The sequence below is a fragment of the Coloeus monedula genome (genome assembly GCF_965178545.1).
Source record: "Coloeus monedula genome assembly, chromosome: 13".
NCBI lineage: Eukaryota > Metazoa > Chordata > Aves > Passeriformes > Corvidae > Coloeus > Coloeus monedula.
Genome location: NC_138793.1, coordinates 11,465,866 through 11,478,101, shown reverse-complemented (window position 1 = coordinate 11,478,101; position 12,236 = coordinate 11,465,866). Strand labels below are relative to the sequence as shown.

General features: G+C 39.8%; 2 protein-coding genes across 2 annotated transcripts in view; both read right to left on the bottom strand.

Annotated features, from left to right (window-relative positions):
- Nucleotides 1-1,824: 1,824 nt before the first annotated feature.
- LPCAT2 (lysophosphatidylcholine acyltransferase 2) overlaps nt 1,825-12,236 on the bottom strand; it is a 29,894-nt gene continuing 19,482 nt past the window's right edge. Inside the window, exons 11-14 of the mRNA XM_082290173.1 lie at nt 12,056-12,209; nt 5,546-5,644; nt 3,673-3,814; nt 1,825-3,401 (exon numbers count right to left, since the gene is read on the bottom strand). Of these exons, the coding sequence (XP_082146299.1) occupies nt 3,157-3,401; nt 3,673-3,814; nt 5,546-5,644; nt 12,056-12,209 (640 nt within the window). The 3' untranslated portion in view covers nt 1,825-3,156. The remainder of the gene's footprint in view (nt 3,402-3,672; nt 3,815-5,545; nt 5,645-12,055; nt 12,210-12,236) is intronic.
- Nucleotides 9,889-10,758, bottom strand: CAPNS2 (calpain small subunit 2; the record flags this gene model as incomplete). The annotated part of the gene is made up of 1 exon (XM_082289827.1): nt 9,889-10,758. One exon carries the CDS (start codon nt 10,756-10,758, stop codon nt 9,889-9,891), a length of 870 nt encoding a protein of 289 aa, XP_082145953.1.

Here is a 12,236-nt window from a genome sequence, read left to right as displayed (position 1 = left end):
TTTAGGACCAGATCTTATAGAAGTATAACCTGACACGAAACCTGGATGTGTCACCTCTGTTTCCACTTACTTAGGCAGTGACACTGATGAGCAAAGGAAGTACAACTAGTTTTAATTTTCTTGGATTGGAAGATTTTTGTCTCAGAAATAAACCTCTGGTGTGGCCAGTGGAGACCCTGTTGATTCACCTTCCTTAAACAGATAGGATTTACAGTATCTGTGTCTTCCTTGTTCCAGGGTGAACAAAGAAGGTTCACTTTTCTAGGTGACCCGACATTGCCTTTCATGTGTTCAGAAAAGGAGCCTAGGTTTAAAAAAAGTAAATGAGATTTATTCATAGTGTATATAGTTATCAAACTTCATGAATAGCAGCATCCCAATGGGCCTGTATTCTTGTGAGTAAGTTGTGTTTTCCTCTTGTAATAGACTTTTCCATGTCTGATTCTTACCCTTGTTAAGATTGCTGGAGTTTCTGCATATTTTGAAGTGTCTTATTTTTGTATCCATGAAGGATTTATCATCAAATCCATGTCAGAGAAAGAGAAGTGCTGATTAAATAAATGATGTTTCCTAGGGTGACATGGGACCAAATATACCTTTCTGCTGTGCAGGACTTGCAGTGATCCTTAAGCAGCCTGTAGACTTACGAACTCACACCTCAGGAAGTCTCAGGCAGAAAGGTGTCATTCCTCAATGTCTGATTGAGAGCCATTTTCTGTTCAGTATTTTTAACCTTCTCCTTCTGTTAGTTCCTGCTCTGCCACTTAATGTAATGCCTGTTTATTGCAGACTGCTTTTAGTTTGGTCCTTTTAAAAGCTCCCTGAGGCACAGTGATGCCTAGAAATTAATGTATTCCTTTCCCGCACATCCAGCAGATGTGTGTCTATTGAGTTAGTGTCTCTAGTGTTTAGCTAATTTCTCCTCAGACCATGGCTGAATCACTGCTACATACCAAACCCATTTGTGGCCTTTCCTCTAACTACTGGGATAGGTAGATTTATATACATAGTATTTTTAGCTTCAGAGGGATTGTGTGACTTGCAGATTTTTATAAAATCACTGAAGGTGATGAGCCTATTGGGCAGCACAGCTCCTGGTGCTGAACGTGGCTGGATTCAGCAGGAGTGTGTCTAAGGCAGCCTTTGCATCCCAAGACCCTGAAGTGGTTTCCTTTGTCATCTTCGCCCACCCATCTTTTTTCTTACTCATTGGGATAGATGTCATTTTTGAAAAGATTAGTGCTGGTTGAAAAGCTGAGACTTTGCTTAACATGCTAGGCAAAAGCATCCTTCCTAAGAATTAACATGTATTCCAGTTAACTGTACAGTAACTCCTGTTTCTCCTTCTCTACTTGGGAGAAAATACTCTCCTAATGTTCACAATACACAAAGCCATGATTGTTACATCTCAGCTGTGGCTGAGGTTACTCATTTTATATGTAAATGATGCTGTCTTATTTTCCATCCAAAAATGGAGGTCTGTCTCCATGAATTTTAAGACCTTCGTATCATATTCCCTCTTGTTGAGGAAGCCACCAGAAGTAACTCTTTGGAGGAGCATTGGTCCTATCCTATTGTTCCAGCCCTACCATAAAGCAAAGTGCCATCATACAAAGAACTGAAAATGCCAACTTCAGGTGGCATTGAGTTTACCAAGGTAAGACATCTTAAGCACAATTTCCTGGAAACCTCCCCCCAGCCCCTTATGGTAGACAAAGTACCCTTCTACCCTTCCCACTCTACCAAAAAGACACAGCTGTTCAAGTAAAGTCTTTTAAAAAATATAGATTTATTTTAAGCACATGAAACATCAGGAGAGGCACAATTATAAACAGAGAAAGGTAAAACATGGCAATGAGCTTGTGGCCAGACTGCAAGAAGTAACTTAGATGCAGAGGTTATTACCATTTCACATATGAAAATCTGCTGCAAGTTGGTTATTATTGGTAGTAGACAGTCTAGGCTTTGCTCATCTAAGTTTTAATTTGAAAATACCATCTCATTTCATCCTTTCCAAGTTTTTATTGAGAAGTATTTGCCTAAGTATCTACGTATTTTAAATACGGCAGAAAGTGCATTTAGAGGAAGGATGCAAAAAGGTAAAGGCCCAATTTCCAGGGCACCAGAGAGGACTGAGGCAAAACATACTCAAATCATTGACTAGACAGAGCTTGGTTTTGAACCAAACCCCAAGAACACACTGAGTAATGGCACAGTAATGCAAACATGGTTTCTAGGAGACAACTTTAGAGTAGATACTAAGTACTAGAACTATGGCTTGACAGCATATTTGCCTTTTGAGCTTTGCACAGCAAGGTCACATTCCTCTGTTGATAATTGCGAGAATAAAAAATATGTTGAAGTTTGAAATGCTCCTCCCAATGTGATCCTAAACAGTTGTTACTGTAAACAACATTGTATTTATTTTGAAATAGTCCATTAATTCTTGGGTCTTACTGTCTGCATTCTCCTCTAGACCGTAAGCTGCTATCTCGGAATTCCAATTAGCTTTTGTTGTTAGAAGTGCAGCCATTTCCATCTGTCACCAGCCCTTAGGCCTAAAGTGGTGTCTGTTAACATCACTGAACCAGCATGTCTTGTTCAGAAGCTTAGGCTTTCTGGTTCATAAGTAGTTAAGGGAAATCTAAGGACAGCCAAAAATCATTATCTTCAACTCTCAGCTTCCTGTAACTCATTTGTGTTTCTGTAACTCAGAAACTTGAGAATGGCTAAGTGATATTGCAAATTAAAACACTGGCATAGTTTTTTCCCCTTAGTTTATGGTGGGGATGTAGAGGAATTGAGCAGCACCAAAAATTCCACTTGTTTTTAGACAAGTGGATTCCTCAGTCTCCATTCTGAGAGGTCACTGCAGTGCTGGAGCCTCGTACCCCTCTTAGCATACCTGTTACTTCTGTGGAATCATGAACTTGGAAGACACTGAACAACATTCCCAGTACTGTGATACTGACATTAAGGACTGAACAGTGGTTTTCCCCTTACAATCAAACAGCAATAACTCCTCCTGACATGAAAGTGTAAAAAAAGGAACTTTTTAAAAATTGTAACTTCCATCTATATTTTACATCAGTTGTGCTTATGAGCAGCTAGGGAAAAAATCCTGTAGAATTCAAGAGCTGAATTATTTAACTCTTCTCAATCATCCTTTTTGTCAGAGGTACTTGAGCTATCCTCTTCATTGCCTTCAGGACAGACTTTATTTCTTGCAAGTGGTGTTAATTCTGAGACTAGGGCTGTACTCCTAACTGGGCTGTGTTTGCCTGTGAGTGGCTCAGTGTCATTCTCCTCAAACATACCTAACTGGTGTCTCTGTAGATCTATGTATGTAGTAAACAACGTGGCATATTCTGGGTGCTTGAGTGCGAAGTTCTTGAACTCCTCTGAAAAACATTAAAAAACACAGATGCTATAGTGCAGCAACAGAATCAAAGAAAATTTCAGTGCCTGCTTCTTTTACTGAAGCTGATCTCCAGCTAGTTCCCTCTAAAAAACCCCAGGAGTATCAGACAAAGTATCTAGGTTTGTGCTTGAACAGTTCTCCCCAGATACAAGGTATGAGAACTATCAGGGAATTTCAGGGAATTAAAAAAAGAAATCTCCTGTCAATATGACTATCAGAGTATTGTTGACAAAACAAAGGATGTAACTTACCATAGGAAAGCTTTCCAGTTTCATCTGCATCTATTTCTTTAAAGAGCAAGGAAACATCAAGCTCAGGCAGCCCCAGTGCTGACTGAATAATAGAAGCAAACTCATCTTCTGTTATAATGTCATCCTCATCCATGTCAAAAAGCTGGAAGAGACAGAATGTGTAGAAGTCCTTTGGCATCATTTTGCCTATGAACCCTCTGTGCACATTAGCCACTCATAGTGGCTTTCTAGCATTCAGGAGCTCTGTGAACAATGCCTGGGATTTCAAGAGCCTGGCTGCATCTCAGCTGCTTCATCTTGCAAAACATTTTGGGCACTTTCCCTGGAATAAGACTAAGCAGACACTTAGCAGAGCAATGTCCATGCTATAGTTGGGAATAGAACATTCTGCCAAAACAAACAAACCTCACAGTGTTGGTTCCGTGGTCAAAATAATACAAAACTGATAAAACATAAACAAAGATGTATGTATATTGTCCTCATGAGCTATGCTAAGGGTCCACTGGATTCAGCCAGTCTATACTGGAACATCTTAAGATATTAGTCTCCATTTTCATTAGGTTATGGCACATCTGTTCTCAGATTAAACTTGCTATCATAGTTTATGTTCTGACATAATATATCTAAATTTTAGTGTATGTGATTGGTCACCCACTAAGGAATTATTGTAATTAACAAGGAATTTTGGTTCCTGGAATGCAGGCAGTTGATGTACACTGATCATCCCATCATTCCCAGTGCAGTGATAGTAAACATCTGCTATGAACCGCCCCCGGAGAAATACAAAGGATGGATGGCTGTAATTCTTAAGTACTTGCTACAAGCAAACTCTGCCATTGTGGAGGAAAAGACATTTAGTGGCACAGGAAACAAGTAGCAAAAGGAACCCATAGTTTCATTTTAGACTGAAACAGGCTTTTACCAGCTTAACCAGTTATTTTGTGCTGAAACTGGAAATTAAAACAAATTACTGATTTTATAATCAGCACACCTGTTAAGATACTGAAGAATATAGTTTAGGAAACAACACAATGGAACAGCAACAACAGCTGCTAGGCTTGCTTCTTCATAGGAATCTGTACTGATAAAACATCCCTAAAAAAACCACAAATCACCTTGAACAGCTCTAGTGCTTATATGAAAAGAAGCCAGTGGATATAACGGATTGCCACAAAATCTCTGGTACTTCCCAAGTATGCATCAGTACTAAGAAGCACCCAGCTCATGAAGAACATGAGCGGGAGCGCAATATATTGTTCAACAGAGTTCGTAAAACAGATTAATGGCTGAAACAACTGCATCTGTGTCAATGAGCTACTAAAAAAAGAGCCAAGGATTCACCACATGGGCATCCCTGGTCATGTACTGCCTGCATGCACCTGAGATGGAAAAGCAGCTACTGCTTGTACGACTGGACACCACAGGAGAAGCCAGGAGTTCTTAGATACAGCCCAATTTTGAATGTGCCAGTCCTGAATAGCCCTTGATTTTTTTTCCCCCCTCCTCTTTGTTAAGAACAATGACTCTAGTGAGGCTTGACCCACAAGAGGATATTACTCCATCTATTGTGACACTGAAGAATCACAGCAGAAAAAAACCTCAGGCAAAAATCCTGCAAGTGCTCCTGAATAATTTTTGGAGTTAGCCTGCCAAGTTACATATTCATTAGTGCCTTCAGATGGCTTTTGACACTCTTTTCTATGATGCCTGCAATTCTTCCCCTCCCTTTCACACTCTAAATGTCAATTGGTTTAAGAGAATTACTCACATTTGCATAACAGATTGAAGCTATAAACTTATGATTTGAAAGCTAACAGACTTACAGTCAGTCTTGATTTGTCAGGTTTGTAGATTTACACTTAATTGAACTTACCTTAAATGCCATCCGAATAGTCTCCTCTGTGTTGGCTGGATTACAAAGAATAGACAAACCAATTACATACTCTCTGAAGTCGATGGTGCCATCTCCATTCTGTAACCCAAACATGCATGGCAGTAGTTACAGTTAATACTGCAAATCACTTTAAAAGCTATTCTGTAAATCAAACACAACATGCACTAAGACAGTTTACAATACTAGAGGTTTTTGTTCTTCTTGGAAAAAACCTAACAGCTCACTAAATAGGTAAGGCTGGAGTAGCAATATACATGTTTTTAATAGCTACAAATTGGATATCAATTTATATTTTATGAACAAACAAATTACAAACAAAGATTTAAAACAACTTAAAAGTTTTTCTTTAGTACAAGGACTTCAGGAAGGCTCTAGGAATAACTGAAATCCACGTTTGGGTTAATTGTAGGACTGCATGCAGCACTGGCACTTGCTGAAGTTCAGAGACCAATGCAACAGCCCAGAATCAACAGGCCAAGAGTGAGGCTGTTGCTTTGAGTTTGAACCTTCAGCAATAAAATATATGTCACTGAAAGGACAACCAAATCTACTTGGTTTATCTTAAGCTTTTCTTTGAAGCCTTTGCACTGCCCCACATGCTATTTGGGAGCCAATGCACTGTTCTACCTTTTAAGCCAGAAAGGCAGGGAATTCATTGGAACAGCCTCTGTAATAATTCTAGTTTTGATCTGAACAAACATTTCAATGTGTTAACTACAAAGCTACATCAACAAAACATTTGAAGCTTGCTTTGATGGGATTTGTGATTAATTCTGTGTAAGCTACATTATATTTGCAGATAGGGAGAATGGCAGATGCCTGATGAAATCTATGCTTATGTCAGTAGTGTTTCTGTCACCACACTGGAAGTTTCTTGAGTGCTTTGGGAAACATCTGTCTGGGAAAAAGCCACCTGCAAATCTTAGGTGGTGGGACACAGAGCAGTTAATGATGCATAATAGAGATGACGAGTTGTTCATTGTTTTGAGTATTCACAATAAGGGCATTCATCAAAAATGTTTTAAAAGCAAACTGAAGTGTAAAGCAGAGTTCCCTTTGTGGATGTGTTGTGCATTTCAAGAAGAAAAATATTTTCTTAAAAAGTGGAGTCCCTACATCTGAGAAGAGCACAAAACTTTTTCAGGCAAGTGAGAGAGGGTTGATCTCCCGGGTAAATCTGCAGCAAAGAGCCAGACCAGGATTCTATTTCTGGCTCTCCTACCAACTTCTAATGCCCACTTGAGCATACCAACCTTAACCTTTCTGCTCTTGGTTTTCTGCTGCTGAACACTGCAATATGCCAGGGGAGAATACTAAGGCTGCTCTGTAGAGCGCTTTGAAAATTTTGGGTGCTATGAAACAGGGATTTTAGTAATTGAATTTAGATTTTGAGATAGTTCTTGATTAACAAAATATGTGTAGTAATGTAACAAAATCAGTATTACTAACTTGTCATCATCAAGCTATACATTCCACAGGATTTCAAACTTCTAAGATAGAATTTTATTCAGCCTTCAAAACCAAGGCAGGACTCTTTTGCATAGACAACTGCTATTTTCTTTCTATTGATGGTCTAACCAATCTTTTTTGAAGACATGCAACCTCTGAACATTTTGTACTTCAGAAACCTGTGAATTTCAGGGAAACTTTTGAGCAAAGATATGAAAAAGATATGAACTTTCAAGTTACTTTCATGTGTGTCTAAGGGTTATAACTTTTGACAGTTTTTTAATCATTGAAAAGGACAACGTTGCCCAATACATGTAATTTTATTTACAAATCTGTGCTCTTGTGGTGCAGAGTTTGACTTTAAGTATTTTATCTGCATTGTAGTTCTCAGAGATAATAGATCTAACTTTGAAGTGCAACATTACAAACCTAAAGTCTTAAAACAACTGAAGCAAGAGTGTAGATAATAATTGTTCAAAGTTCCATAGAATATAATTTTTGGACAGTTTTTTACACTGTATTTTTAGCAAAGGATTGTTTGATGTGATTAGAATATTTCAAAAATTTAGTTTTAAAGTTAAGAATATGTATCACAGGAAAAGAATTGGGAAGTAAACTTTAAAATAATTTATTAAAAACAACTTCTGAAAGAAGTTAACACAGCTGTGGCTGCACATGGAAATTAGAAGAAAAAAGACAAAATAAGGGTCATATTACTTTCACTAAAGTGCTAAAACTCAGTAATCCAAACTGAGTGCAGTCTGATAGACAGAACTTCAGCCATTTTAGTAGGAAATACAGTTACTATGCTTGCAAGATCATGTTGTGACTAGTTCTACTAAACTCTAGGACGCTGGCTAACTTCCAAATGCTCTGGCATTCTGGTTAAGGAGAAATGATGGGATTGCTGCCTGGAAAAAGAGATGGGAGTTAAACTGAAAATGCAGTAAAACCTTCAGTGCTTGTGTAACACCACAGCAAAAAGCATTTGCATTTGTCTTTCTACACACATCTAACTGTGTTTGCAGCCTATGTACCCAAGAACATTTTAAGGAAGCAATGCGTGAGCTGAGCTCCAGTTCTCTAAACGGCAAAGTAGAACACCAGAATTTGGGTATTTGTAGTTATGCTACACAAACCAATCAAAACATAATGTAACCTTAACAACTCTTGTTTTCTTTAAGGAAGCCAGCTCTCTGCTACTATTTTCACTATAGCATGCTATGGTAACTGGGGTTTTGTTGTTGGTTTTTTTATATAATACAGTAAATCTGACTTTGGAAAACAAGCTGCATTGTCATGAGCATTCTCCATTTAGATTTGCACAGGAACTGCAAGCCAGATGCAGTATAAAGTATTACTTCATAAATCCTTTTGAGGAGGTATCTCACTTTACCTCGTGCTCACTTTTCTATTACTCAGAGCCCAAGTGGCACTATGTGGCACAAAGGATAACTCTGTGCTTTTCCACACAGAAGAACTGGGAGAAGGATGAATGCTGTTCGGAAGGAACTGACCTCTTTGATCTGGGACAATATGAATATTTTTCTGTTACCCAGCTTGCTGTTAAACAAAGTACAGGAGGAAATAAGTCTGGGCAAAATTTTTAAGTTAGTTTCAAGTAAAAGGTTTCTGCAAGTATACCAGGGAGGATATCTCATCAATTTGGAAAACACAATTTAGCAAGTGTAAGGGCAAGATTTAGAAAACAAAGCTATGGAAATCTACAGACAAACCAAACCACAGCACCCCATTAACATGCAGATGGCCTTCAGGTATTGTGTGGTATTTCTCAATGAGTCACTGCTGTGTCCCTGGGTGGACTCTCACATCTGGAGACTGCCTCTAGTGCCAGGCTGCCTATTTTAACTCATCTTTTCACATTCCAGCCAGCTCGAACACACCCGAGACAATTTTTGTTTAAAGCAGCAGAGCCTTGCCAAGAAATCTGCCTTGTTCAAGAGCTGTTTTGATCAGCTTTTTTTAAAATTATTTTTACACAAAAGTTGACATCTTAGCCAGAACTGCATAACTACCTTGAGTGGCATGCTGCACCCTGATGAAATTTAACTCAGATACCCAGAGGCTGACTTTGGCTGTCTGTCTGCTATGTGACTGCATAATTATTTCAAGTTCCTCTAAATATAAATGGAGCATTTTAAGTTGTTTGCTTTATAACTATACTTAGGCTTGAAGGAAAGAGAGAAAAGACTAGTTCATAGAACTGTAGGAAGGAGAATATCATTGCTAAAGTAGCCTCATGTAAGTGTTCAGTTTTGTCCTGGCCACTGGATAGAACTGACAGGACCACTCAGGTTTTGCTTCAGCAGCCAAGTATGAAAAAGCAGAAGCAGAAAGGAAATGGAATGATTATGTAAGTTCCCTAATCATTACAGTTATTGCAACTCTAATGTTTTTCCCCTTGTTAGAAATAACTGCGTAAGACTCTTTACCAGTGATTGCCTTCAGGCAAAGTGCCCTTTATTCCAGCTTAGTGACTGCTGACAAATGAGAACAGCAACATCAACACCAAACTTAGGAGCTTTTTATACAATAGTTATACTCATATACCAGCCACTTTACATGAAAAAACAACTAAGCTTTGATCTTTCCAACATATCCCCTAACCTTAGAGTTTAGAATTAGTGTTCTGAAGACATATTTATGCAACTGCCCAATCAACAACCTACACAAACCCTTCAGAAAAGCAAACTAGTGCATGCACAAGAGGAATCACTACAGTTGAAGCGGAGCCATCTACCACTAGCTACATGTGCCGTAGAAAGACCACAGGGAAAGACTACAGTTCTATAGCAGAGGATTGTAGTCTTCCACATGTATCTTCCAGACAAAGCTGCTTCTTTGCCACGCCTTCACGAATACATGGTCAGCTGCAGCCAGTCTTCAAGGGTCACTTTGATACGCCCGCTTCCATCTCGGTCCAGAGACTTGAAGGCCCGGAACATGCTGTCCAGCCGCACCAGGCAGCTAATGAAGCTGTTGAAATCCATGCTGCCGTCCTCGGCGGCGTATCTGCGCACAATCACCCGGCACAGCTGCTCGTTCAGGTGGAACCCCGCAGCCTTCAAGGCATTTGGCAGCTGAGCTCTCCCGACAGTACCTGACTGATCAGTATCGTACTGCTTGTACACGCATTGCCACTTCTTGATGTTGTTCCACAGATACTTGAACTCTTCAAAGCCCAGTTTGCCGTTTGCATCGCAGTCCATGACGGAGACCATGCTACGGCAGGTGTCTAAGCTGAAGCCATCCGTCTTCAAGTCTTGGTGTCTGGAAAGGACTTTGTTCAGGATGTCCCTTAGCTCTGTCGCACACACTTCCATATCATCTCCAGCCAGGTGGGCAAACAGGCGCCGAAACTGTCTGATCTCATCACTCTCCTGAGCTTCTACATTTGTAAAATGATTGCGAGGAGGCGGAGGTGGCTCTGGATTATACTGAGCTGCTGCTTCACTTATAAGGTTGACGAGACCTCCAACAAGTCCTCCAATATTCCCTCCACCTCCACCTCCTGTTAGGAGACCTCCAAGCCCACGTGCAAGGCTCCCTCCACGACTACTACCACTTCCTCCGCTCAGCAAAGCTTTAGCAAGGAACATGGTGAAGATTTTTTGAAGAGAGTTCCTCAGAGATCCAGTGCTTCTGTAGCTCTCTGAAGCTGTTTTGTGTCTGACTTGGGCGTGGGCAAAACACAACTTATCTGCATGCTTAGACTTCACCATGTCTGTGCATGTCTCTGGCTGCCAGAGTTAAGTCTCACTAGTTTCTGTCAGGTGTTGATACGCCTTTATTTCTCTTCTTCTTTGCATAGTTATGTTTATGTGATTTGAGGAACCATTTTAGAGAAAAAAATAATGAGGCTGAAAGCCACAAAGCAGAAGTTTCAGAATGCCTGTGCTCATACCTGAAGCAATTGGGAAATGGCCTTGTTACATGAGCGTGACTCTTCCTCAGTTGTGCTGATCTCCTTAAAGGTGAATGCAGCCTTGCACTTGTTTGTTTTTACAGTCTTTTATTCCCTTAAATTTTTAGTGAATTGAGCATTACTTCACTAGTTCTATTCACTGATGTTGCGCCATATAAAGAAAGTGAAAGGAGTCCTGATTGCCCTTAATTACTATGGTTGCCACAGCACATTTCTGATGTATGTACTGTGCTTCAGGACTCAGTGCCTCAGGAGCCAATGGTCCAAGATGGGGAGCCAGGAATGACAAAAGCAAGAGTACCTAGCTCTGCTACAGCTTCAAGGCATTCAGCAGTTCAGGAAATACATCTGACTCTTTCCCTATTTTAGAGCCTGTAAAAAACTTTTTATCTGGAAAAATCCTGAAACAGTTTTAAATAGCATAGACCGTGGCCTCCCAAGGACAGGTGTATTGCTAACTGATCAGGAAGAGTGATGGTGAGTTGGGAAAGCTCTTACGGTAAGAGGAAACCTCCAGTCCACTTTCCAGACACTTTCAAGACAACAGGCTGTGTGCACTGTAGCACATGTGGAGGCCTAGAAGGAAGATGAATTCTATGTCTGTTCTAGTCACTGATGCTTCTGGTATAGTCAGAAATGCAGCCATTTTTATCATCCTCAGAGAGAAGTAGAAAATTGGAGAGATTAGCACTGACTAGGGGGAAATACCAGTGTTCTAGTTAACACTCCAGTTAGCTCCACTCTGCCTTACATTATCTACTTAATTACAACAGCTAACTAAGCTATCAAAATGTACATAAGATCAAAATCTGTGGTAGGCAAAATATTCAGCTATTACCAGCATAAAGATTATTGTCTGATACTGCTGTAGCAACTTGGTCCAAGGGATGGCTGCCATCTCACAAGGCAGAAACTGATAAATGTTTTTCCATCAAAACTTATGAACGAAACTGTAAGAGTCACCTACTTTGCTTACAGAAACTGCTAACCAAGAATCATTTACTATGCTGGACATAATGAATTATAATAAATACCATTTTGGGATGTGATTTCTAACAAAATATTGTCAAAAAGTCAGTTAACCAACTACTCACCCTGTCAAAAAGTAGAAACAGCTCTCTGAGGACATCTGAAATAGGCAGCTTCAAGTACTCGGCAAACTCCTCAATTCCAATTCTTCCCCCTTTGGAAGCACTTGCAATAGCAGCAAAAGTATCCAACTGCTCTCTGATATGATTCCATTTTAGGCTATGCAAACATGAGGGAGAGGAGATA